The 27,782-nt window shown below is 45.1% G+C and overlaps 1 protein-coding gene across 5 annotated transcripts in view; it reads left to right on the top strand.

Annotated features, from left to right (window-relative positions):
- The window catches only part of CARHSP1 (calcium regulated heat stable protein 1), a 46,188-nt gene that overhangs the window by 15,696 nt on the left and 2,710 nt on the right, over positions 1-27,782 (top strand). For 2 of the 5 annotated variants that reach the window (XM_055710108.1, XM_055710110.1), the window contains 2 exons: positions 12,013-12,205; positions 15,161-15,283. In XM_055710108.1, coding sequence (XP_055566083.1) covers positions 12,013-12,205; positions 15,161-15,283 — 316 coding nt within the window. Of the gene's footprint in view, positions 1-10,343; positions 11,762-11,889; positions 11,918-12,012; positions 12,206-15,160; positions 15,288-27,782 lie in introns of those variants that run through there. The other 3 variants (XM_005441523.4, XM_027808613.2, XM_055710109.1) reach the window with 3 other exon arrangements.

Raw genomic sequence — 27,782 nt, 5'->3', positions numbered from 1 at the left:
TCTGGGTACCCTATTGTGGTGCTGGTGTGTTGCTGTGTGCGTGTGGGAGGCTGCTGTCAGCTCCCAGTGAGCAAATCTGGAAAATGTTAACATCTTAAAGTCACGTAACTGTTAGCACATGGCCAAACAGATAAATTGAATCAAAGTAATCTTTCATAAAGGCACTCACCACCATTGCTGCACACAGTGTTTGCTCTGCTTGTGTGTCCCATTCCCTCTGTGTTTGCGGTTGAAGTAGATACTCTTTGGGGTAGCAACTGCTGTAACACAATGCTTAGTACAGTTTTCTATTAAACGTGCTTCTATATTGATTTTCAGTTTTATACCTGAAGAACATAACATGCCTCAAGATTCATCTGCTTTTTTCAACTCTGGCAATTGATTTTTACCTTCCCTGAAGAGTCTGAGTGCTTGTTCCCTTGCTTTGTTCTGTGTTGGCTTTTGAGTGTTAACACAGTAGACCTAAATAACAGCAACAGTATCTGTGATTCTGGACAGCTCTGTCCTGTTCCGTACACTTCCAGCATATCACTGGAGCTGTGGCTCTCGAAATCACAGCGTGCTAAATAGTTTTGTTGATGTGTAAGTAGGCACGAAATCCAGCCTCGCACATGTGCCTGTGCTGGCGCGGTGGTTTTGCAGGCAGTAAAACACAATACAGCTCCTTTTGCCATTTAACTGGCTCTGAACACAGAGTGGATATGCTGAGCAAGAAAGACTAGTTTGTGCACACACAGTAATCAGGGAAAGCGATCAAACTCCCTGTAGGTCCATTTTCTCATTAGTTGGCCAAGAACGATGCGTTGACTACAGTAGACTTGCTGGACTACTGGTATTGTAAGCCATTTTTGAGACTAAAAGAATTCTTTTCCTAGAAGTCTGAAGTGTAGCGTTAGTGATGTTTTCCAAACCGCTATCCCAGCGGATGTGATGGAGGATTTGTATAACGTGTAGTTTCCAAAGGGTTCAGAGTGTTTATTGGAGTGGCTGCTGTCCGTCCCTGAAGCAGTTCTGGAGGCTGTGAGCTGTGGGTGTGTGCTTTGGCTCTATTACTATTCACGCAATCACAGATTTGATTACACCATATAGGGACTACCTGTTTGTCAGTGCAGGAGGCCACACGGATCTGTTTAAAGCAGCAGCTCACAGTGGGGATAGCTCTGCTGCCCAGACTGAGCTGAGGAGAGGTCTAACAAGGCATAAGGTAAAGGGGCAATGTTTTCTGTTTTACAAGTAGTTTGGTTGCATGTGTTTGCTTATGTATTCTCTGTTTTGCAAGTAGTTTGGCTACGTAAGAAGAAACAGATCTGTGCAATGTGTGTATTTATGTAGTGCTTGTCCTATAGACTTTAGTTAAACAAATAAGACTATTTCAGCTTGAGAGTCAAAACCGATTAGTTTTATAGTGTTCATGAAGTGCTTGCCTCCCAGTGGCAGGTGAGTATGACTTTTACTTGTGAGAGAAATTAACAAATGCAGAGCTTGAAGATCCTTTGCCTCAGTCTCCTTTTCACCAAAAGCAGAATGGGACTTGCTGCAGGGAGGGTTTTTTGGTCTTGGGACAGGCACCTTGGCAGTGGGTGTGCTGCGTCCCGTGTGCTGCTGTGGGACACAGGCATGTGCTAGGACTGGCTCAGCAGTCGAGATGCAGGCTGAGGAGGCACGGCACAGCCCAGTGGCAGAGAAGAGTGAGGGAGTGTTACCTCCCCTTGTTAAGCTGATGTGCACGAAGCCTCTTTTCAGGTCCTCAGTGGAATGATCCAGGCTAGACTGAGACTGCCTCTGGATTTGAGCAGGGAACCGAGGCTGGCTGTCATCAGCCTCAGGAACCTCTGCAGCTCAGCCAGGGTTTTCTATCCAAAGGTACGAGGTACAGCCATTGCTGGTCCTCACTAGGCTGCTGCAAAGGAGGTGGTTATCTTTGCTTTACAGCTGAGGAAATGAGGATGCTGGGGGGGGTGTCTCAGGGCCACAAGCACAGCTTGCATACGGCATGGTGAGATATAATGTAAATTGGGTTGAGAAATACGGTGGAGGGACGAAGAAAAATAGAAATGCAATTGTTAAATGGGCCAGTGATCTATAAGCATACATACATGTACATATATATGAACTTTCTCCATTACAATTTAGGTCTGCCATCCCACCTTCTGTGTTTAAGTGTGTGTGTATGAAAACATTCGCTTTGGTTAATTTTAATGGAATATGTGTATCTACACTTCTGAGTGCTCTGTCAATTAGCACAGGCTAAATATGTGTTTCATCAAGCAGTCGTTGGAGTGATGAAGCCAGTCACTAACTTTCATGCAGGTGGAATGTAGTTTTAAAACTTTGCTGTGGTAGAAGAACCCATTGTAGGTGCAGCTGCTTGCATAGGGAGCAGTTGTGCCGCTGGAGCCTGGGAACTAGGTTGCAGGTAGGAAGGTGAGGGACAGGATAGGACAGGAGGTGGCTTTAGTTGAAATCAAGTGCATTTCTTTGTTGCTCAACAGAAAGAGAGAATTTTCTTCACTCTTGTGTCAGATACAGAGGATTGTCTGTTTCCTATTTCAGTAAATCATATGTCTGTTGGTCATTAATTGATATTGATGCAGGTTCCCAATGATGTCTCAGTCATAAACCTGTTGTTTAATTGATTTCTGAGAGATCTAACTGCAATATACTCAGGTTATTAGACTAGGATGCTTAAAAATATGTGTAGAGGTGTCAGGCAGTGAGACTGGGAGATGGCCTGTGCATTGGGATAGCTGGAAAACAGAGCCAGGCCTGGCAAAAAGGAGTCCGGGGGTCTGTATGTGCCTCATAGTACTGGTGTGAGAATCACATTGTTTGTGAGTGGTTTCTGACTGCATCCTGCCATCTGTATCTTGCTGTAATGCTGGCAGATGTAATATCCTCAGAGGATTGTTTTTTTTCCTTTGCCAATACTTGTATGCCTCGTAAATTTCCATGGTTATAGATCTCTGTAATGTGAACTGTTTTCCCCTATTGAAAATGTTGATTAGGGAGGAAACACAGTGAACTAATTGTTCTGAGTAACACTTGAGCCACACAAATATTTCAGGGGATTTTAGTAGCCTTAAAAGGCTCAAGGTTGCACATGAACAAACTTACCCATAATCGTGGCTGAAGTTTTGTGATATGAGAGGAGGCTGAAAAGGGGAGAACTTCTCAAAAGTGCCTAGGAATTTACATATGTATAACTACTCTTTATAGTAGTATTACACTGTATAAGCCCATTTGCCTTGTAGATGAGACCTAAGATGCTTAGACATGAGATATTTCTCGTGTTTTGGTATAAATATTTTCCACCAAAATGAAATACATCCTGGAATAAATTCACATGGGATGTACCAGCACAGAAGTAATGGCAGAGGGTGAGCTTCAGACCTGCAAAAGCACTGAAGGAGCCCCTGAGTTGTGGAGCTTGAGAGCGACTACTGGAAGAGACAGCTTGTCCCCTGTTCAGATTTATATCGTACTTCATTTGGAAAATACATAAGCTTATTGTCATTGGGCATGTGTAGCAAGAATAGGATGAGATGTATTATGTTGCCTCTGCTATCCAAGAACAGAGTTCCCAGCCTGGGCTAATGGAGGCATAGTGAAGGGAGCAGGAGTCTAGGGTGATCAGTACAATGGTTCTGTGCTGGAGACCATAAAACATTGAATAGCTAATATCTGGTTTCTGGCCAAAACCAGCTAACTTGTTGACAAGCTAAATCTTTAGAAGTATTTGATACTAATAGGGTTTATTGTCTAAGAAAGAGTAATGCCAGCCATTCAAGTGACAAATCAGGGGAGTGATTTAGAAATACTAAAATGTGTTTTTAAAAAGGCATAGGTTTTTCTTTTGTACTTAGAAATTTAAAAGGGGGAGGGAACACCAGAAAGAAGCTTGTAGCTCCTCTTGCTCTTTATCCCATTTATGCCACTTCTGGTGGAAAAATTAAGGTTTGATTTACCAGTGAGCCTGCACCCTTCCCGGTGTGCTCCTCTGAGCTAATGCTTCTTTCCCATTTGGTCCCTTGCATGTTATGCCCTTCCTTCCCTTTCCTTTTCTTACCTTATTTGCTATGCTCCATCGTTTGATCTCACTGTCCTCTCTTAATGTCTCCATAAAAAGGGCCACTCACTGCCCACTAAAAGGAGTTTTTTGGGGTTTTTTTTTTCACAGACAGTTAAGCGGTGAGACTCCTTGCCACAAGATACTGTGGGTGCTAAGAGACTGTATGAGCTCAGGAGGAGTTTTAAAAAACTCCTAGGAGGTTGTTAAACACCACTATGCAACCTTTGGTTTGGTGTCTATGCAAACCATACATCCAGGATGCTGTAAAGATGTTGAGAGTAAGCACCACTGTGTACTCACTCACCTTATACTTAACTCTGACCTAGCAAGCCACACTTGGCTACCAGAGTCAGACTGAGTAAAGTCATCCTGATGTTCACCCATTTCACTGCAGAAGTCCTTTTGTGGTCTTCCTTCACAGTTCCCTGTCCCTTTGTTACAGCCTGCCTGAGACATATGAAGACTAACATATCTGGGGAAACCTAACACTTGCTGCTGTAGGTGATGTGCTATGTACTTGGCTCCAGGGAAGGAGTGCTTGGAGCAGGGCTTTGGGAGCTGGCCTATGTGCCTTTGCCCCTGGGTCTGGCAGTGCTGATGTTGCTGGCAGTGATTTTGCAAGCAGCTGAGCAGTGCTGCGACATAGTGTCACTGTGCTGCTACAGAAACAGCCGAGTCTCTATATTGGCAGTTCATGCAGAAAGCAGTTGGCAGACTGAAAGCAAGGCAAGATGCCAGGCACTGCACTCGAGGCCTTTGCACGCTCAGCATTGTGATCTTGCTAGTCCTGGAGTGATGATTCATGATCTGCCCGCAGCTGTGCCTTGGACTTGCTCAGGTCTGGGTGGTTAGCTGCCCCAGCAGCACCTGGGTGGGTGCAACAGCTTGTCCCCACTGTGATGGCTCCCACCTGGTCCCACCATGTGTGTTTGGTGAGAGGCTGCTGTGTCCTGTCCAGGTACAGGCAGTCAGCAGGGGCTGCTGTGCAGGTCTGTCTCCCAGACTTCATTCAGGCATGGTGCTCTGCACCCTGTGGATGTGGATCGGCAAGGAAATGAAGTGGTGTGCACAATCCTTAGACTCACTGTGGGCTTACATGTCGGGTAAGGTTACCTCTCCACTATACAGTGTGTCCCGGTGCTGGAGGTGCTCACACTCGCCCCACCAGCCTGTCCCAGTGCACAGGACAGGCTAATGCCAAGCTGATGGTAGCTCTGGTGCAGGGCTCAGCTCAGGCCCTTCCAGCCTTTAGCCTTGGTAATGCTATGGGCCCACTCTACACAGCACTGCAGGCTTTTCCCCCTGCTGATAAGGCAGAGTTTCCCAGAGCTGCTATGACAGCACTTTTCCTGTGCTGTTTCCATGCCCTTCTCATACTGTTCTCGTGGCCTTGTACCTGCAGCTGTGGTAGTGTGGGCATGGTGGGTGCCCATGAAAATCCCCCCTCTTCCTGCCCTCCCTGCCCTCTTGTGGACTTTTTGGTTTATACTGGAGATAACCAAAGCAAAGCGTTGCAGATGATGGTCTTTTAAATACTTGATCACATTAGCCAATAATATATGTGAACAGGAACTTAAGTCACTGGGCAACACTTGCACCCAATTAGCATACACTAATTATTACCATCACCTTCAAACATTGATTTCATCCTTGCTTGGGAAGAGCTCCCAGAGGAGAATGCATGTCTGGGACATGTCATTGCTTGTCCATGTTCACCATGAGCAGGGAAGAGTTTTTGATTTCTTTTAATCTGCTCTTTAAACAAAAAGAGTTGAATAAGTGAGTTTTTGTAAGCAGACTGTGAGAGAGTATGAGGGGAGAGGTGCTGGTCTCAGGACAGCTCTGTGCCGCTCCCAACTCCGTGACTGCTGCCCAGCATTGCCCTGGGCAAGTTACCTTACCACTGGGTGCTGTTGTGTTTTGCTCCCACTGAAACACTTTTTGACAAGATGTAGGGTGAAGTACGGTCCTCCTCATGTTGTTGTGCACACTCTTTCTTTAGGCAAATGCTAGTGAGTGCTGTCACCTGTGGCATCTGACCCACTACAGCTGGTTATGACCTCCTGTGTTTGCTTACAAGCAAAGGACCCCGGTTAATTCTGTTCTGGGCAATTGGGAGCAAGAAGTGTGGCGTGAATCATGGTGAATACTGGATTTCCAGCCAGAGAGGTTCTATATTCCTCTGTATTTTTGAAAGAATGAGCCACAGGGTATTGCTATATATCCTTCAGTATAACCATAAACCAGTTGAAATATGTACCTAATCTAACTGTCTGCTCTGGTCCTTAACCTAAATGCATTTTTAAGTGTATCTGGCAGCTTACACAAACAGTGGAAAACACAGGATGTAAGAAGTCTTCATCGATGTACTATATAGGCTGCTGCTGACAGTTCCCCTCTCATGCCCTTCTGTGGTCTCTGCTGTGCAGGGCTGGTTTGTGCTGCGTGGGCAGCATTGCTTTCAGACACAGCAAACTGCTCGCTAGAGGAGCAGAAGGGCAGCCACTGTGTTTGGGGAAAAGATGGTCACTGCTGAGGCTGCTTGGCAATAGCTGTTGCTGCTTAAACTCAACCCTGTTTTAATCCAACTGAATTTATATGCACAGACAAGTACTAGGGAATTTCCTTGTGTTTTGTTGACCTTGTAATTAGGCCTTAACTGGACATAGGGATGGTTGGGCAATGTCCTGGTCTCCATTAACTGCTAAGTCACTACGGTATGTGGGCACTCCTCTGCAGCCTCTTAAGAGCGTAATGTTTGTACCATAATCCTTTGTGTTGACATGTCACATGCATGTTGCAACACCTCTTTCAGTGTTAATTGAAATACCAGTATAAATTGTGGAAAGTTACTCATGCAAACTAAGCTGGAAGGGGAAGCTTTTTGAACCAGCTGTTTTGTAATTGTGTGTGTTTTGTAAGCGCTTAACGCCGTGACGCAGGAAAGGGTGCTGTGATGCTCTGCAGCACTGGGGTCCTTGCGTACACTGGGGTCTGAGTGCCAGAAAGTGCTTTGTAAAGAAACTGCAGGTTGAGAGCAGTCCTGTGGCCTGGCGCTCAGGGTGAGTGGGTGCTGGGGTGCCTCAAAAAGGTGCCAGGGAGCTGGGAGCTGCTTTAGAAGAACTGGGGTCACCCTTGAGACCCAGGCACCCCTGGTTCCTCTCCTCCCTCAGGGCAAGGTAATGCAGGGAGGAGAGGGTCCCAGTGCCTTCACTTTTTCAGTAGATGAAAGCAGGGAGCGGACATGCTGTTGGAAAAGGGCACTTTGGAGCAGAGTAATCAGTCTCTGTAGTGCTCACCGTGTACCAGCGAGCTGAGTTTTTTCTCTTGCCGAGAAGAGCTTGTAGCTGTCAGCAGAAGAGCCGGCAAAGCTCAGGGGTTTATCTGCACAGCTTCCTTAGAGAAGGAAAGAAATGCAGCTGTGTAGAATAAATTTGGAAACCAGGACATTTGAAAGTGAGTCACTTAAAAAACATTCTTGACATTGTTCCTAAATTCAAGGAAAACCCAGAAAACAAATTTTCAGATGTCCATATTCTACTTTGAGGTTGAAATGAAAGAGCTAACTTCCAGCAAAACCTAGCTGAAAGGGGCTGCTCTTGAGCTGCAGAAACATGGTGCTGCCTTTGAGGAAAGGCCTGGTTTTCCAGGCCTGTGTGGCCAGTGTTAGCCGGTTTGTAGACCATCATGGTACCTTCTGAAAACCAGGCTAAGGGGGCTAGAAAGAGCTTTTTCTCTGTGCTGGAGCACTGAAGCATGCAGAGCAGTGTTTCCTGGGGATGAGCTCTCTGCCTGCTACCTGGATGTGTTACAGTGTCTGCCATGTGAAAAAGAAACTGTTCATAGACTGAGAAGTATTCTGGGGTCTGTCACCCTGCTGTATCCATTTTGAATTTTTTCCCAGGCATTTCCTTTAGTTAAAATTGAGACTAGTTTTCTGTGATAAGAGTTATGCTGGTCAGAATGGATTACTCCCTCAAAACTGCTATTTTTAAAGGTATGGGATAGACTTAAAGAAGAATAGCAAAAGAAGGTATAGATACATGGAGAAATGAAGGTGGCACTTACCCTAAACCTTCATTACTTCAATACTTATTTTGGGTAGCATTTTATGAAGAATTTCAGAAATTTCTCCTGCATGTGTTGCATTCTGTGCTTTGTAGATCACCTGTTACAGATGACATTTTGGGATCACTTTGTGTACACATTGGCCAATCGTTCTGAAAAAAGTATGGTAAAAAAAATGGTTTTGCTTTGAAATGTTAAATTAGTCTATTGTTTCCCTAATGCTTCTGTGGTTTATTTTATTTATATTTTAGTTTGGTGCATATGTACAGTCTAAATAAAATATTAAAAAATCACATTGGTGAAAGATAAATGATGCATGTCGAATGCAGAGTTAAGGCTAAGGTGGCACATGGTTGGAGTTTCCTAAAGAGCCTGAAGTATTACCACCTTGCGTCATGTTACATTCATTCTGTAAATGTAGCATGCCTTTACCTGAAGGCAAATATTTTGCTGGCTCAGGCAGAAGGGAGATACTGTCTGTATTGTCCCTCATCTCTGTTGTAGCTGGAATCTCACGCTGCTGGGCTTTTTGTAGCTATGATTTGCTGCTATGAAGTACTGGCTGCCTTCACAAGGCACAGCAAGCGGGATGCTCATGGGGAGCTCGGGGCAGGGTGCTCCATTAGCGCTGGTTGGGGCTCATGCGATGCCTTCCTTGCCGTGAGGAAGTGGAGAGTGGTGGCTGGGCTGGAGGGACAGGGGAAGACTAATGGAAACAGGCTGGGAGGTGGTGGGCTTGTGAGAGATGTAAGAAAGTAGGTTTGTTCAGCTAGTCACAGAGGGGACAGTATTCGTGGTTGCTGAGGAAGGGCTGGTAGGCAGCTGTCTGAGTCTTAAGGGTGACTGTTGATTTGCAGAAGGTCAGTTCAGAACACAGACTAATATCCGAAAAGCATCTTTGAAGGCTGCCAGTAACTGCATTTGGAAGGCAAAACTTGTGTGAAGGGGAAGGCTGGGGGTGTGGGGTTTCAGTTTGAGTGTTTGCTGTGGGCTCCCTGCATAACCACTGCGCAGCCTCGGAGTGCCTCCAGCTGCCCGTCTGGGTCACGATAGTGTTTTTGCTCCTTCAAGAGTGCTACCAATGGAAATGAGTTAATCCCTCTGTGAACAATGTCAAGACAGTGGCTGAACCAGAACAAGCTGAAATACCTAAACTCCACCTTAGTCTTTGGAAAGGTTCAGATGAAGTGATCTTCTGCACCGAGCAAGCTGAGCGGAGGGTCTCAGGAGGCAGGAACTGCTATTATCCCACTGTACGCAGTGCAGTGTATAACTTGGTAATTCAGTGTGCAATCCTTGTCATTGTGTCTGATTTTTACAATTGTTGGAGAAGCCCAAGAGGCAAACAGATGTGCTGGTGCACTTGCATGAGCAGTGATAGAACATACATGCCGATATAGAGTATTGCTGAGCTGTAGTGTAGCCACAGGCTTCCTATTGCTGCTTGTTTGCATCCCCTCCTCTTCTGAGCTGTACTCGCTTGCTGCAGTGGGTGTGAAGTCGAGCGTAGCTGCTCCTGGCTGCCTCCAGCTGTGTGCATTTGTGTATTAGCTCTCACCGAGCTCTATCATGGTTTAGGACTTGTGTAATAGAAATTATGAGAGTCAAGGCCATTCATCTACTTTGGCCGTGGGCAGAGAACAAAAAGGGTATTTGTATAGTGAAATGGCACTGAATGTTCTACATCACTGTTTTATTTTATGTTTACAGAGCAGAGGGCACAAAAATAACATAAATGGGAACAATAACATACGTTAGCACACTTCTGACTCTATTTAGCTGCCTTTATTTGTAAATATTTTTGTGCTTCGTCTGTGTTTTGAAGAAAGGAGGGAAAATTCTCCTGCCTCTCTACCCTTGTTTGAGGAAGGGGCTGGGCAGTACATTGTAGTTGGCTCTACTGAATTGCTGTGGATGGGTGAATAGCTCTTCATTTTGCTCGTCACCTGACAAGCTGGTTTATATTTAGAATAGGAGAGAAAGTGCGATTCTGAAAGCTGTGTTTTCCCTTCTGCAAAGGCTAGACTGTGTGTGCTGAGTTATCAGAATGAGTTTTTAATTGTTTCCTCTTATTTTTCCTGTGACTTATTATAGTCCTGCTATGTGAAACATGCATTCCTTGAAAGCAAGGCACCCAAAGGAGAGTTCTTTCAAAATCTGAGGACACTTCCTCAGTACTGGTCAGCACAGCAGGGCTCTTTGGAGGAAGAGAAAGTTTGGAAAATCCTGTTCCTTTGGTGTTACCATCTCTGTCTTAGCTGAACACTGTTCCATGATGCTGGGCAGGTCATTAGCTGATGGGTAGCAAACGCCATCTGTATTTGAAATGCCATCTGTAAAGCTGTGGTTTTGTTTTCAGCTGAGATGTTGCTCTTGAGAACAGTGTGGAAATCTCAAGCTGGTACACAAGGGAACATGACTATCTACTTCTACCTTCTCAGCACCCTGAGCAATTAAATACAAAAGCCTTTGTTCCCTGGTGACTACATTCTTAAGAGGCCTTTTTAATTTTAGTCCTTAGTTTCAGGAAGAAATAATGGGAATTTGTCATTGACGAGAATGCTGCATCTCTCAAATGTCATGTGAAGGATCCACTCCATAATTCATGGGCTAGGGAGTGTGGGTGTCAAAAGGAGGGTGCATAATGGATGTAAGAGATTTCAGTTCAATGAAACTATTAGTCTTAAAGGCAGCTTTTCTTACCTGTATGGCATTCTCTTGACCCAGATCGCCACACTTTTTGCTAAATCATCCAGATATCCAGATATTTTTAGATTTTCTTAAGTAAGAGTGTGGTGAGTTATTGGTTATTTTTGTACAGTTTATTCCCCTTCCAATGCAGATGGGGAGTTGCACAGTAATACCAGAGCAGTGCTGATTGATTTTTCTTCTGTCACTGCTGTGCCTGTAAGCCATGCATTGGTGTGTGTAGAAGTGCTGCTGTTTCTTATCAGTCCTTCTCTTTCCATGGATTCTGTGAGTTAAGCTTGTTGTGTGATGAGGTGGATATTGCTGTTGGTGTGCTGAGAAAGGGGCCTTCTCCCTTCTCTGCTGTAGGATGTGAGTAAGAGCAAATGCGGCTTGGGCTGCTGGGGGTCTGATGGTAAACATGGACTGTTGGCTTCCCAGTTCCTGGAAGATTGCAGCAGACACAGACCTCCAGATCTCTACAGGCTTGGAAGAGTTACTTCCCTGCAGTCAGCTACTGCCTCTCAGCTTTGTCCGTGTTCCTGTCCTCGGCAGAGTAAATTAACTGCCTGCCTCAGTCCGAAGTGAATTAAGGAGCACTCGTATGATTTTCTTCTTGCAGTCAAGCTGAGCTCTGACAGAATGTCTAATTATCTGCACTAATATCTGACCAGCAGCAATGGAGTTAGCATTGGTGATTGTATTGCCAGACTAACCTCCAGTAGTGGAGGTGCAGCCTTTACTTCAGCATTTCTCCTTCTAGTGTTTCTTTCTTGTAATGTGTGTTTGTGTGCAGATACAGGAGGCTCCTCTGCACTGTGGGTGTTCAAACCCCATCTGTCTGGGAGCTGTGTGGGGCACGCTGATACCGAGTGTTGGGGCTGAGCTCTGCTTCAGGAGCCGTTGCCTGCGAGTGAGGCAGGAGTAAGCAAATAAGTAAGTGTTAGTGTTAGAGTAATCTCTTTTCAGTGGAGCATCCTAGTACAGCTTACAAAAGCTGTGAGATTTAACAATAAGTAAACTTAAAAAAACCAGCTTGACACAGAGCAGGAGTTATTGGTGCAACTGTGTCCGTGTGTATGTCTGCAAAAAGTGAGTCATATTCTTACAAAATAATCAGCTGAAGAATTTGTGACTTCTATGACAATTCCCATTTTGGGCTAAGTCAGATCTCTTCCTCTCTCTAGGCTTTTCTCAGGTATCAGGAATGTCTTCTGAGCCCACTTCATCTGCCTCGCAGCAGTCCCCCACCTCTCCACCCTCACCCAGTTCTCTCCATCTGCCTGAAAACCGCAGGGTGAGAGATCGCTCCCCGTCACCCATGAGAGGATACCTCATTCCCAGTCCACTACCCACCCGACGGACCAGGACATTTTCAGCGTGAGTACTGGTTAACCCGTGTTTCATAGACACAACCAAACTATTGTCTTTGGGCAGAATGATCGCCCCCCTGCCAAGGGGAAGGGAGTTGGGGGAGGAGGGTTGTATCTGGAAGATGCTTTGGTATTTTACTGTTATCTCTTCTCCAATACATTCTGATACCACTAGATTCTTAGTCAAATATCCTGTAGTTTTTCAATGCTCTTTTTGTGCAAAGGGTGTTCAGAGTCTTTTCCACTCTTTTAAGACCAGAGTTTTGCAGGAAGGGGAAAATACACTTTGATTTTTCTAAACAGAGTTCCTTGTCTAAAGCTTTGCTTCACTTATGACACAGTTGTGGCTCTTGGGACTAGTTCCTGCTGGAGTTTCTTCATCAGCTCCACCTCCTTTTTTGGCATGACCTCTCTTCTCACCACCCCTGAAACACTGGACCAGACTTTACTGGATATTTTAGGTTTTTTTACTCCTGACATATGTGCTACCATCAGCCAGGTTACATTTTAGGGATGGTCCATGACCTGGTCACTTTTCAGAGGGCTTTTTTTCCTTTTCCTATTCAGCTTTCACATCTCTATCTTAAGATTGTTCAAATAGACCTGTAAAACACTGATTTTCAAGGTATGGACCCTGATCTCTTTGGTTCTCTGAGATTATATGAGGTTTTCTGTGAAATGTCATGAGGTTTGTTGCTATTTGTAGTTGTTTGAGGTAGTGATCCTACAGCAAAGCTGGCTTTCCCTGAGCTTTCCTGTGGCCCTGCGGTGCCAGGCAGGCTCCTGGGAGCCTGCTGTCTGAAGGGGACTTCCCTGCACTGCAGCAGCAGAAGATGGTGTTGCAAGGTTTGGCCATTGCAAAAAATTCCCAGTGCCTACGATGGGCCTCCCAGTGGGGTGCTAATCTGCAGAAGGCAATGTGGGCTTCTTTGTTAATCTCAGTGGCCCTTGAATCAGGGTGTGAGGGTATAAAGGGAGGCTGTGCACTTCTGTGTCACAGTCTTGCAATTACTTCTGTGTGAGGGAGGTCTGGCAGTGCTGAGTGGAACGCTGTGGAAGCAAGATTTCAAACCCGCAGCTAGCCTATTTTATGTTGCTTAATCTAGTTGGCATGCTTTTTCCTTTTGCTTCTTGCTGTGCAAGAAGCAGCTCTTCAAGAGTTATCCATGCAGATTTAAATAGCATCAGTCTCAACAATGCTTCGTATTAAAATTTCTGTATTCAAAATGAGGGAAAAAAGAACAGCAGCAGAAGAAGAAAAACTTGGACGTTGTCAGTTCCAAAAGCCTTCAAATGCCCTAAACTTTGTAATGAAAGTAGATTGCTAAAAGGAACATAATTGACTTGATAATTGGGGTTGCCCTTGAAAAGCAATTCCAAGCTAGCTTGCCTCAGTGCTGTGTTAATAATGAACTCTTTGTAATTCTTCTCAACTGTTAATCCTAATCTGGTTCTTACAAAACTGAAGAATTTGTTATTTGGCTTCGCAGTTCTTTTAATTATTAATTAGTGTAGGAATCTTGCTGTATTCATTTGCCCTGAAAATCAAAATAGCTCTAAATTTTTGTTATTTATTTTTAATGTCCTCTTTAAACAAGGAGAGATCTAGGTGAGCTCTGGCTGCGCAGTTGTATAGAAAAGATGAATGTGACAGGCAGTGGTTTGTTATTCAGTGAGATTGTTTGATTTTGGTTCATTTCAAGTGTGGGGCCTTATCCCCCACAGAGCTTTATCTCCTTGAAAGATGCAATTGAACTTGAGTGGCTTATTTAGGGCAGTGAGTGGTTTTCTGTGTAGCAAGCACTTGTGGGGTCAGGGTGTGTTGTCAGCTTTATAGAGCTGGAGATTTCTTTTTCTTTAACACTTCTAACTGTATTTCTTTAGTGTTTGGTTGACTTATGTAACAGAGCTGTTACCACATCTTTTAATTGTTTTATTTAGCCTTCAGAAAACTTTTGGGAAAGCGATGTCAAAATTGCCATGATGCATGTAACCATATAGCAACACAATCACTTACTGAGTTTGACGAATCACACCAAAACCCTTTTCTAACACAGAAGCAACCTAGTGGATAGTCGTGGCATGAGAAGGCCCTGATCTAGTAACTCCTCTGTGTAAACCCCCTAAGATGGCCAAAATGGTTGGCTTCATAAATGAAAGTATTTGAGTGAGTTGGATCCCTGGAGATTCAACTCAGCATATTTGTTGGGGAAAAGGATTTAATTATGCAGTTTTCAGGATGGGTCATAGTTCATTCAAGTTGTCTTTCTTGATGGCAGCAAGTTATTCTAAAAGTTTGTCTTCAAATCTGTCTCATGTTAAAATACAGGTCCCATGACAGTGGGGGAGGACATGAACCTTGAGTCTTGGTGTTATGCATACCAGTTAGGCTTCGTAGCCTACTGGAGTCACTTGCAGGTGAAATAATGACTTCACTGGATCCCAGTCTGGCAGGATGATGACAGACATGTATGCAGAAGGCATGTGTGTGTATGTCATACATGTGTACACATTTATACATGTCTTTATGCGCTGTGTTCTCTCAATACTATGTGCACACACTTTCTGTTAAGTTTGTGAAAGCACATACAACACCTAGGTGTACGTTGGTACTCCTGAACTCATGAAAAGTATAAGATGCTTACATTTAGCATAGTGTCTAAAAGAATATTTGGCAGCGAGGTACAGCAGATGGATTCAAGATGGCAACTGATGAATAATAACTGATATATAATGCTAGCAAACACCTTCATCATCCTTATCTCTCTTTAAAAGGCTACAGGCAGAACGTGTGCAGTGTATGAAACTGAGTATTAAGCAGCTGCTACAGAGGAGTATACTCACTGAGGTTAAGTATTTGGACTGTTGTACTCATTTGCTTAGTGGGCTCTGGCTGACACACCTGGAAGCTGGTGCATCCATGCTCATCAGTGAACTGCTCTTTTTGTGCTTTCTTTTGCAGAACTGTCAGGGCATCGGAGGGTCCCATCTACAAAGGCATCTGTAAATGCTTCTGTCGCTCAAAAGGCCATGGCTTCATTACCCCAGCAGATGGGGGGCCCGACATCTTTGTGCACATCTCTGAGTAAGTCACTTGGGTGGTCGAGGAAGGCTGGAGCTTTGGTTTGCCTTTATTACTAAATGCTCTTGACATTTCAGATGCAGGTATGGTTTATGATCTGTCACCCTTACCTCAGCATAGAGGAGTTATGCAGATGTTACTGGCAGTGATAATTATGCTGTTCTTTTCCTGTATTGCTATAAATCTGTTTAGTTAAAAACTAGAAGACAATCCTGTCAAATCCCTTAGAATGAGCCGTGCAGTTTCACCCAGACCCAAAAACTTGCATTTACCTGAAGCCAATCATCTATGCAGTACTCGGTTTTAATTTAAAGATTTATAGCACTGAAAATTCACTACTTTTACTTTGCATTGCTTGTACCGTTATTAAAATAAAGGTTAACTACTGTTAAGAAAAGTCATACTTCATTACTTCCTTGAATTTATCTAGCTTCAATTTTGAGCAGTTTATAGTTAAAGCTTTCTCTGTTAAAGGGTTCATTACTATCTCCACTTTTTTGCCTTGAACACACCTCTGAATCTGCCTTTGGATAAACTAAACAGATTAAGCGTTTCAAGTCCCTCTTTCTCCTTTTTCTCCCATCTAGCACAGTCTTTCCAGTCTCTTTTCTAAGTGTGCTGTAGAATTTAAGTCTAGTTTCAAAACAATACACTGTACACATACTTTCAGTATATGGAGATAAAATCTTGTCCAGACTTCTGCTCTGTTTTTCTTTCTATACATCCCATAATCTCATTAGCCCTTTCATCCCTAGTCTTTTGCTGAGTTGCTTATCTGCTCTGACCTTAGTTAGCATCCTTTGCAGCGTCAGAGTTTGGTGCAGTCTTGGATACAGTCTGGCATCCCTGACTGCAGTGTTTGCATTCCTTGTTCTTAGATGTATGACTTCATATTTGGTTGCACATCTTACTTGGATAGGCCCTGACTGCCAAGGGATCCAGATCATACTCGGTGACTGATCTGTCCTTGACTGCTTGGCTAATCTACAAGGTTTTATAGACAATTTTGTATTTGTTTTTGGATTGAGATGTCAACCAGCGTTGGGCTGAAACTGGTCCCTGAGAGCAGGTACTAAGATTGCTCAATTGTTTTCCGATGACCTCTTTTAGATCTATCACCAATTTTTAGTCTACCTATTGCTTACAGTGTTGAAGCTGTATAATCCTCATTTGTTGTTTGGAGTGGTTATCCAGTGGCAAGTCAACAAAAGCCTTACCACAGTTGCTCATGCTGCCTCTGCTAGCTTTCCTGCTTGTGCATGTAGCACATGTCCTTGATGAAGGAGCCCATTGGCCGCCTTCCAGTTTTTTGAAATGTTACTGCGTGATGGGTGTTGGCAAGCTAAAGGTTTTTAGGACTCATGGGTGCAAATGGGCTGAGTGGTCTGATGTATGTGTTCAACCCAAGGACATGTTATTTAATATCTTCTTTTTCTTTCATATGATACAAATGCACTTTCTCCTTATTTCCTGAATAACTTAAAAATAACATTTCTTGTATCACAATCTAAAAATGTCACTGTGAACCGTGAACCTCTAGTCTGACCTATACAGTTACTGATCAGCAAGGTTTTAGTTAAAACAGGCCTCTCACAGAAACATGAATTCTCAGCCTTATAATGATTTCTTTTTAAAGAACTACATATTTTCAGTCCTGGGTTTTTTATCTACGTTTTGTCTTCCAATTAATTTGGTAAAATTCTCTTCAGTTATGAGAAATTAACCCTTTTATAACCCTAAAGATAACCTTTTGATCGAGGCTGCCCTTCTGTTTGTCTATACAAAATGTGAACTAATCTTTCAGGCGTTCCCAGTTCCTATCCTATGGTCCAACACATCTTTCTCTCTGGGCCCAAAATGCAGTACTTGATTCTGGTACACTAACTGCTCCTCACCTCAGTGCTCTTCCAATCTGCTATAATTCTTAGAAACTCCAGTGGTGATGTTTTTCTGTTTGGCTGTTGAAGACTCCCATGTGTCTCCTATGCTGAAATCCTGTGTGACACCATGAAAATAATTTGTTGTCTGCTGTGACGTTTGGTGGTCTGTGAGAGGGGTCCCCTCTCGTGGGCTGTGCTAGTTGGCGTTTTGATCCCATGGGCTGTGCTATTTAGTGTTTTGATCCCGTATGCTTTCAAAACTTTGATTGTGAGCCGTCAGCAAGCTATATTTGAGTAATTGTGCCCAGAATGTGGCGTGCCACTCTCCCCTTTCTTCCACCCGCTCAATCTATCCTAAAACGCTATTGAACAAGTCACCAAGGTTGTAGATGTTCATGGTCAGCCACACTTCTTGAGGTATTTTCAGCATGTTTATTTTGCTGATGTGTCTCAAGTTCTCTGCTGCTGTCACCCAGCTGTGCCCTCAGGCCACCCCTGCATGGGAAAGCTGAAGCAGATAAAGGATGAGAGGGGGAGAGCCACTGTCTGGGCAGGGGGTGACGGGCTCTGGCCCCCTCGGGTACAACCTCCAGCTTCCCTGGTCTCAACTTGGTGCCCTGCCCGCTGGGCCAGGCTGCTTCTCTTCATTTCTAGTTGCTTCATTTCAGTCTAATGCTCGCCTGCTGGGAGCTCTCTCCTTATGCCATGCTGCAGTACGCTGCAGCCTTCCTCTGCTACAGCAGATCTCTTAAGCTTACTGTAGATGAGAAGATTGGAGGGACCTCCTCGATCCCATCTGCTGCTGGAAGGTGCCTGTGCCTTTCTGGCAGATGCTTTACCCTACCCACTCAACAATTTGAGTGCTGGGGATCCACCGCCTCCCTGGGCGATCTCTTCCTGTAATCAACAGACCTGGGTCTTAGTTGTTTCTGATGTTTGACATCTCCTTTGCTTTCAGTATGGCCCTTCACTTCTTCCATCTCCACACCAAGTAAATGACACCTTTAATCTTTAAGCCTATCATTTATGTGTTCAAAGACTGTTTTCTTTGCTCTTTTCAGAAACATTTTTAGCAAGGTTAGTTCATTTGAATTTTGTAGGACTGAAGGATGTGCTTTATGGAACTTCTCTAGGCTCAATTCTGCTCCTTTGATGTCAGCAAGTTGGTTTTTTTTTCTGTTGAACCAGGACTGGGACACTGTTTTAAATGTTTCTTATGTCAGTCCCATCTCAGAACTTAAATTAAAAAATAGCTGATGTTGCTGCCTCAACCTGTTAGTCAAAAGTGCTATTATTAAAGTACCAAAGTTTTCAGCACATTGTGTTCTTTAATGACTCTGAGCATATTTGAATTGTTGGAAACAGCTTTTAGTGCTAGAGGGTGGTGGTATCACTGTCTTAATTCTGATGCAAAGCAGCACTGGAAAGGTGAATTAATAATGCCTTTCATTTCAGTTTGCTTCACAGTGAATTAGAAACTTTACTCTTTAGTAATGGGAATTGTTTATTGCAACAGCATTCTGTAGCCATCACTGTGGCTCAAGGGACTCCAATGACTCTGGTTTGTGTAGTGTGAGTTTTGAGATACTGCTTATGTTAATCATGCAATTCTTTTCTATCTATTTTACTCAGTTAAACCTGAATGCACGAGAGACATCAATCTGTGCACTGTCTCAGTGTGCTATAGGCATCTACTTGTAAAATGAAAGAGGATTGTTTCTCCTGAATCAGTTCTTCCTGAAAGCTAGGATTTCAGGAACATGGATAAAATGGTACGCCAGTCTGGATTTGGCAAGATAGACACTTCCTCTGTGTTCACCACTAAGCTGTGAGGATTAGTGAAGGTTTTGAGTATTGGGACCAGCTGCCTGTCTTGCAGATTAATATAATTTGAAACATAAAAATTTAATTTGAGGAATTAAACTTTTTCTTCCCTAAGCTTTGGGGAGCTGTAGGGTTACACTTCAGTGAAAGCATCCTCTGTAAAATGGAATGTCTGTTTCCTATAGCTTTCATGTTATTTTTGTAAGGTAATAACTCTTACATGGTATGTCCATTTCCATAAATGAGCATTAGCCTAAAAATAAGGTCAAATACATGTGGCATTCAAAAGCTTCTTCACTTGGCATCCGCAAAATTTTCTATTTCAATACGTATTTCAGTATGATGTCCCTGCCCAGGGCAGATCCTTCTCAACCCAGACACCATTCAATGATTCTATGATCTTTGCAATCGTTTAAGGTGCATGTGGACATGTTTTGGGAGTGGAACTTGCAGCAAAGTGGTGTTACTGTGAAGCTGGAGTTGTCAAGTGTGGGTAGATCCACACTATACAAAATGTCAGTTTGAAATACAGGTTTTAAAGGTCTTTTTCATCTGTGTGCCTTTGTCTGTTTTAACAAGTAGCCCTGAAGACTGGAGAAAATTTGTTTTGGATTTTGGTAATACTCGTGTGGAGCCAGTTCTTCTTTTTAACTCATTAGGTACAAATGTACAAAACTGTACAGTTAACCAGGGCAGCCTTGGAGTTATCTTCAAATGCTGACACTAGTAGGTGGTAGCTTTTCCTTTTGAGCCGTCCTTCTGTAGCAGGTAGAGGCATGGTGGCAGCTCTAGTGACAGCCACTGCAGGTGGTGGCAGCTTCCCGGCAGTGCTCGTGTCACCTTCTTGGATCGGTCTGTGGGTAGAGCATCTGGGATTGAAACAGTGTACCACAACTGCAGCACTGCTGGTGCTTGAGACGGGCAGATTAGAGGCAGCTCATGCACACCAACCTGAGTGACCGTTCCTGCCTGCAGATGCATGGCCTGAAGCAGTGAGGAAGCCATCGCAGCCCTGCCACCAGCCAAAGGTGCCAGTCACAGGCTCACTGCTGCTTTCTGCACTGCACACGCAGCAGGTCCTGCTTCCTTGTGTTTGTTGAAAATAGTTCTCAAGTTGGTATAAACAATTGTACTAGGAAAATGTTACGGCTCGTTGAGTGTGGTGACATTTTGTTTTTCTTGGTTTCATACTTTGCCCTTCTCCAGAACAGAAAACAAAATGTGCTTGCTAGTAGTGAGTGTCAAACCCCAGCTGGCAAGCACAGGGATGGAGGAGTTGCGGAGATGGTAATTCCAGATAATGTCTCTGGAAAGCTGGAAGCAAAGGCAAATTCATTTGCCTGGAGTGAAACTTCTAAAAAGCCCGTAATTATGCTTTTAATAGTGACATGTACTGTTAATGCTTTCATTTCCACCAGCCTGTATCATGATCCACTCTCACCAAATGGATGGTGTTATTGTGGCATCAGTGCTGAGAACCGTTTCCTCCCTGGTGTCTTACCTCTCCCGCTGTTGTTCTGTAGTGTTCTGTCAGCTCTCACAAACAGGAGCCATTTTGGTTGTTACTGAAATGTAACGGCTCTGGTGGCTTCAATTTCACTCTCTTGCCATCTTCCTGTAGAGGTGGCATGTTTCTGGAGAGCAGATGGGGAACCCTTGCAGTGGTGGCTGCAGAGGTCCCCTGCCTTGTGCTGGGGGTGGCCGCACAGGTGGGTTCCTATCAGCTCAGCTCCCCAGTCAGGGGCCTGAGGGCATGTCCAAGGCGGGGCAGGGGCGGTGGGGTGGGGGTGTCTGTAGCACAGATTCAATGATGTGCTTTAGAGCACTACATAAGAATCCCACTCTTCTGCTTTCCCAGTGTATTTGGGAGTGGGCACATGATGGATACTCATTTACTCTCTGGGCTTTTGAGTTTTACTGGGATTTGGCCTGAAGCCTGTGTACCTGCAAGGGCAAGTCAAGGAGGTAGTTCACCAGGGAGCAGTGACAAATGAATGACTGCACTCTTGGTTTTTTTAGAGATTTTATTTTGCAAAAGCAGCTGATTTAATGGAACAGAAAAAACACGTGCAGTGCTTGTGGGTTTTCTGCAGTTTGCTAGTACTTGGCTCTGAAGGGGAAAATGCTGCATTGCAGAGGCCTTCAGGCTGTCCTTCAGGTGCGGTTCCTGACCCCATGCTTAGTGATGGCTTTGGAGAACTGACGCTTTACTTCCCCTGGGACACTGACACACAGCACTCCTGGGTCTCTGGAGAGATCCTGAGTTTGCTGTGCTTTGCTTGTGTGTTGTGTTGTGATCCCAGGAGATTATGTTTATAGTGCCTGTAACTCAGGAGTACTGACCAGAAATGGTGTCTTGGTGAGCTCCCAAGTGGAGATATGGGCCCGTTCTGCTGTTCTGCCAGTTACTGGCTGTGCTGGAGATGTACTATCAGCCGCATCTTCCTGCAGGAAGGGACCCAGCTGGGTATCTGCTGCTGTCCTGCTGCATTGAGGAGCTGGCTTTGAGCTTTTCATGTCCATGGAGAGATCATCTTTTCATGCTCCTTTCTTTCCTCTGATTTTCTACCGGATCATTATGTTTAATGGAAAGCATTAAATCTCTTCTGGCTCTTCTGTGATGCTGTTCTTCTGGTGGAGTATAACAATATGGGCTGGAAATTTAACTGATAATTATAAACAAACTGAGAGCTGAATTTGAGCTGAGAGAACAAACCTTTCCAGCCTCTCTGCCTTTTCTGTGAACTAGCAGCAAAACAGTTTCTGCTGGCTGCAACCGACTGCTGTGGGGCTGTGGGAAGCCAAATCTGAGCTTTCTGATTTCCTTCAAAGTACTTAAAGCACTTAATGACTTACCTGCTTTGGGCTGCAAGCTTCCTGATGTGCTTTCTGGTGCCTTGCTGCATCTGTTGAAGTGTCTGAAATTAGTAGATTATCTGGGACGGGGAGGGGAGGCAGCAGATTACCAGATTTTACTTGAGGGGTTTGGCTTTTTTGCACCTTTTCCTAAGGGTTCCCCGCACCCCCCCAGCTGGCTCAGAAAACTCACCTTGCACTAGTGTGTGCAGGAGAGCCAGCTTGCTGTGGTTGTTACTGTTGCAAAACCTTCCCAGGATCTTCGCCTAAGTGATACAAACTGTACTAGGTCAAAAGCCACGACTCAGGCTCTGTCTGCAAGCCAGGAAGCGGGCATTGAGGACGGCTGTGGCCACCCGAGGATGGAAGTCCTTTGTGGTTAGTGAGCACGGAACATAACTGCCCTGGAGTTGGTTTCCAGATGCAAACAATAGCTGTTATTGGGACAGGATCCAAGTTCCATGCTTGCAGGAACAGGCATTTTTTCTGTACCTCTGACTGAGTAAACATAGGCATCCTTGGAGAGTTCTTCCTCTTGTCATCACCAGTTTCTTCCTCATGGAGTGTGGTGTGCTACCTAGTGTTGAACTAGCTGCTGGAAGTAGATAGAGCCATAACTACCCCTGAATGTGGATTCAACTCCGATGACTAGAGATGTCAGTAGAGAGCTGGGCAAGAACATGAGGTATCCACTGTACTGGGAGGAAAGTGCAGCTTCTGTCCTAGACAGGGCAGCTCCTGGGACGATCTCTCTGCAATGGCACAAAGGCCACGGCAATCCAGTGCCAGAGACCTTGAATATTAACAGCTGGGATTCTTCAGAGTCTGGACCTCTTTTACATTTTCTGTCCCAGTTATGTGACTGGTGGGTGAGGCAGCCCTGCTCCTGCTTTGCCTACCAGCTGGCTTGATAAGGTCATCGCTGGCTTTGCTGATGAATGCTGGAGTGCTGTCCTCTTACCCTGGGGCTGCATGGCAGGGCATTTGGGATTAGTAACTCAGAACAGTTCACCACTCTGTCATGTCCTGCTGTTTAATGAAAATACAGGTTTCCTGGGAGGTGTGTGGAGCTGTGAAATGAGCTTTAAGAAGCCCATGAGATAATGCAGCCCATTGATCCATGTGGCTATATGGTGTGATCCATGGCAGCTTGTTGACTAGCAAGGCTCTGAATTCACTGAAAACTCTTGTTCAAAAATGTTTCCATGTAACTTTGTCTTTGTCCCAAGAGGTTTAAATAGAGCCCTGGAATATGGATAGCAGCTGTGAGAAGGAAGAACTAGAACATTCCTTATTTAGGTAATTTCCTAATAACCTCCCAGTTCCCTAAAAATAGTGCAGGATAAAATTCTCCGCCATACCAGACTGGCGCTGAGCTGGGAAATGGGAGTTGCTGGATAATCTAAAACTCACTCTATTGTGTCTCTACTGACACTAACATCAGGAAAACATTTCCTATTTTTAGCTTGATTTATTGAAGTGTCTTAAAGTTCCTGGATATGTAGATATCCATTATTTTGAATAAAATTTGCATACCAATCTCTTAAATAGTAGTGAAACTCTCCACCTCTAGATGAACATTGAATAGATGAACCTTTATTGTATAGTTAGGGTAAAAGTAAAAAATACAGATCTAAAAATATTTAATTAATATATAACATCAAAAAGTCCATGTTTAACTTTCTCTATCAAATTATTCAGGTAATTTATATTGTATATAAAGTGGCTGTTGTAGGCTGAATCTGTTCCAAGATCTCTGTTTACTTTCTCTGATCTTTTCCAGTTCATTTCCCTCCCAGCCCTTACGGCAATTGCTTTCTGATGGAGGATCTTCCCGCAGCTTTCTGCAGGGCTCTGCCTCCAGTGCCATACCATCTCATCACCTTTCACGTGCCATTTCATTGTTCTTTCTTGACACCGCCAGAAGTACTGCACAGTCTGGATGTTGTTTGTTCCTGCTTCTAAGCAACACATAGCGGTACCAATGCTGGAGTAAGTCTGCATCTGTCCCAGAAGCAGCATTTGGTGGGCAAACAATGTGCTGGAAACATTGTTCACAAACAAGTTTCCTCAGGCTGCAAACTAAGACCTTTGCCCTCTTGCTTTTCATGTGCGCTGGGGACAATGAGTTAATAATCTCGTGTTCAGTAGGCACCAAGTATAACTGGTAATCAGAAAGCTGTAGGACAGAAAAGAATGTCTGATCTGTGGGAGAATGGTTTAAAGGCCAAAAGCAGAAAATTAAATTTCAGCCATTTGTGTGGCCACAAACTTTTTGCAGAGCTGTGCAAAGGACAGGCCTTGTCTTCATGAGGTAAGGTCAACTCAACAGCAAGGAAAGAAATAAGACAAGCTAGGGGATGAGAAGAAGCCGTGTTGGGGTTGAATCGGGTTTTATCACAAGCTTTAGTCTCTGGTAGTGTCAGTTTGGGTAAGGAAAGAAACCAAGAAAGGATCTGGTGCTGTCAGCATAATGCTCGGCCTTCTAAGAAGTGCATTCTAATGTGGGGAAGCGTACCTTTCTGCGTAATGCTTACAGCTGAGCTGGCTCTGGGGCTGCTGTGATCTTTTTAGTAGAAAGGACAGGAGTAATTAACCTCAGGATCCAAGCATAAGAAGTCTGGGTCAGCAAACGTTTGGGTTTTTGATTTTGGTATTTGGTGTGGGGTTTCTTTTGGGTTTTGGTTTGGCAGACCAGTGGCTGTAGACAGTACCCTGAACAGTTGTCTAACGAATGCTGAGGAGTGCAGTGGCTTTCGGTGATAGCTGAGTGTCCTCCAGTCTGGGCTGGTCCCTTTACTTTTCCTCTCCCTGACTGCAACTTGTCATATGTTAGGCAACTGTTTCTGTGTGTGTACTGATTTGTTTGTTCTTAATTTCTTAGAAAAACAGGACCACTTTGGTTTTCAGTACACCCACACCCCTTTTTTACCAGAACCTATCCTGGTATATATTCATAGTTCAGTTTAACTCGCCCCAACAAAACACTAATCTTTTTTTTTTTAGCACTGAAGCTGTACTTCTTCACTTGAACTTGAAGATTCAAGTGATAGCTAATTTACCTCTGTTTTTCAGGAGCTTAAACCCCAACATTTGTGTACTGGCACCTCTTTGGTACTTCAGGAGATGGTGTAAATCCACTTCCCTTGGCATTAACCATACCTACTGAAATCTTTTGCAGATTTCAGATGTTTATTTCGCTAACTGCATCTTATCCTGTTTTACAGGAGCTTTTAGAGAACATGTAAGGTTCCTGTTAATTAAAAAACCCTTTCAGCCAAGCGTGCGATCCCTTCCTGGGAAGGGCATCCGTTTCATTTGATGCCTGCAAAGCGGTGACCGAGCTCACCGCTTGCTGTGCATGTTCATCCTCCATGCAGGAATCAAAGGAAATGCCTAGAGCTGTGGAGTGGGCAGCTGCAACGTCAAGACTGGTGCCACAGCCCATTCCCCAGCACCCTGCCCGGCTCTGGACACGCTCCAGCCCCTCTGCGTCCCTCCTGCCGTGAGGGGCCCGACACTGACCCCAGGGTCCGAGGTGCAGCCTCACCAGTGCCCAGCGCAGGGGGACGGGCACTGCCCCGGCCCTGCTGGCCACGCTGTTCCGGGTACCAGCCAGGGTGCTGCCGGCCGCCTTGGCCACCTGGGCACGCTGGGGGCTCACGCCCAGCCGGCTGCTGAGCAGCCCCCCCAGGCCCCTTCCCACCGGGCACCTTCCCAGCCCCCTGCCCCAGCCTGTGGCGCTGCCGGGGCTGGTGTGACCCACGGGCAGGGCCCGGCACTGAGCCCTGTTGAACCTCACTCAGTGGCCTCGGCCGCTCGGCCCGGCCTGCCCAGACCCCCCCGCAGAGCCCCCTGCCCCCCAGCACCCCCCAGCTGGGGGTCACCTGCAGCCTGACTGAGGGGGCACTCGATCCCCTCGCCCAGCCCGTCGGTACAGACGTTACCCAGGGCTGGCCCCAGCACCGAGCCCTGGGGAACACTTGTGCCTGTCCAAGGGGAGCAGCCAGTCACCGGTTGTTTCCTCCTGGACTGTGGGTGTGGGGACTTTGTTCTGCTCCTTGTCCCCGTCTTCCAGCTCAGGGGGCTGAGCACCCCAAGGGTAACTGGTCTGACTGCTAAAGACTGAGGCAAAGAAAGTATTAAGTACCTCAGCCTTTTCCTCATCCTTTGTGGCAATGTTCCCAGCTGCATCCAATAAAGGATGCAGATTAGCCTTGGCCATCCTTTTGTTTCTAATTTATTTGTAAAACCAGTTTTTGTTATCTTTTATAGCAGTGGCCAGTGTGAGTTCTAGCTGGGCTTCTCCTCTCTAATCTTTGCCCTGCATAACCTCATGACATCCTTATAGTCCTCCAGAGCTGCCTGCCCCTTCTTCCAGAGGTGCTAAACTCTCCTTGTTCCCCTGAGCTCCAGCCACAGCTCTCTGTTACATTATGACTTGTTCCAGTGGCTTAGTTGTACTTGAGTCAGTGCAGATTTTCTGCTTCAGCTTGTATTCCCTGTGTTAATCACATGTGATGTGAGAAATGTCTCTGCTTGCTGTGTTTTGCTAGTCCCATGTTCCTTTCTACGGATGAAAGGTCTGTGCTGTATTGCCTGCCACTGAGAGGTGCTGTCTTGCTCAGGTAGAACTGATGTTCTGCGTGGGTTGTGTTGTGAGTTGCTGCTCGTGGCAGCGTGGTTTTAGCTCAATAGCAACACATTTTTTTGGCGACAAAGGATCATTCAAGAGAGAAAGATGATGCCATTTTTTTTTCATGGCATTCCTATTTTCACCCATGGTTTGACCCTCTTCTGTGTGTCTTCTTATGGCTTCATGTCCACTTGTCAGGCTTTAAGACAGTACGGGTAGCATCTTATCATCCTTGCTTGAAATTGGTAAACTGCAGAGAATTTGGTGGCAAATTTCTTTGGCAGTAAAAAAGGTAAACTAATCTCTGCTTCTCGAAGGACAGTAAGTATTGTGTGTGCAACCCCTTCACTCCTGAAGAAATCTTAAACCTTTAGCGGTGGGGTGAGTGGGACATAAATGAAGGCAGTGACTGCAGAGGACAGCCACAGTGAGACCTGGGTTTGGGAGTCTGCCCGGTATGCGGGGGCTGAGGCTGGGCTGGCATGGCCCTGGGGAGTCTGGTGGTAAATAAAGGGCAGTCAGATGAGCCTGCGTGGGGAGGGAAGGGCTGTCAGGTCTGATGAAGGGGGCTTTATCTTAACTTCTCCGAAGATATTTTTTCTGGCTTCAATTAACTGCCATTTCCTCAGGCACTGCGCCGAGGAGTTCAGCTTAGTACATGCTCCCTTGGGACTGATTCCTGGAGTAGGGGTGTAGCCCAGGGAAGTAAAGTCTGGAGGACATGCATTTCAAGTCACAGGCCTTGGCAGTGCTTTTAACTCCTTGTAGCAGGTTTTAGATCCATACTTAGATAGAGGAGCACTTTCAATATCACGTTGATACAATCAGTTAGCAAACAATGACTTTTCTTTTGAATTTCCCATGGGAGAAATTGAAATTTATGGGTCAGCTTTAGCTTCCCCTGTACATGCCTGCTTACCATGTCTCATCCCTGAGTACAAGCTGCTTCTGCTCAGCCACAGCCCGACGCACCAGCTTCCTGAGCAGCCGTCGGATGCACAAGTTGGAGGGGAGCAGGAGCTGAGGCAGCCCTTAAAGGGGGAAGGCTGGCGGAGAGGCAGTGTAGGAGATGAAGCTGAAGTTTTGCAGAATTGCAGGGAGAAGCAAAATCTGATGTGAAGTTACAACTGGCAGTAAGGGCCAATTTGTTTACCTCTATCAGTCCTGCCAGTCTTTCCTGCAATAGAAAAGCTGTAACAATAACAGGTCGCAGGACAAGAGTGGATATGAAGGGCGCTGCTAAAATCTTAGATCCCTACAATTAACAGAAACATTTGTGGGGTAAGATTCCTGGGTGGTGTGAGTA

This window comes from Falco cherrug, chromosome 4 (assembly GCF_023634085.1).
Source record: "Falco cherrug isolate bFalChe1 chromosome 4, bFalChe1.pri, whole genome shotgun sequence".
Classification (NCBI taxonomy): domain Eukaryota; kingdom Metazoa; phylum Chordata; class Aves; order Falconiformes; family Falconidae; genus Falco; species Falco cherrug.
This window is presented reverse-complemented; position numbering and strand designations above follow the sequence as displayed.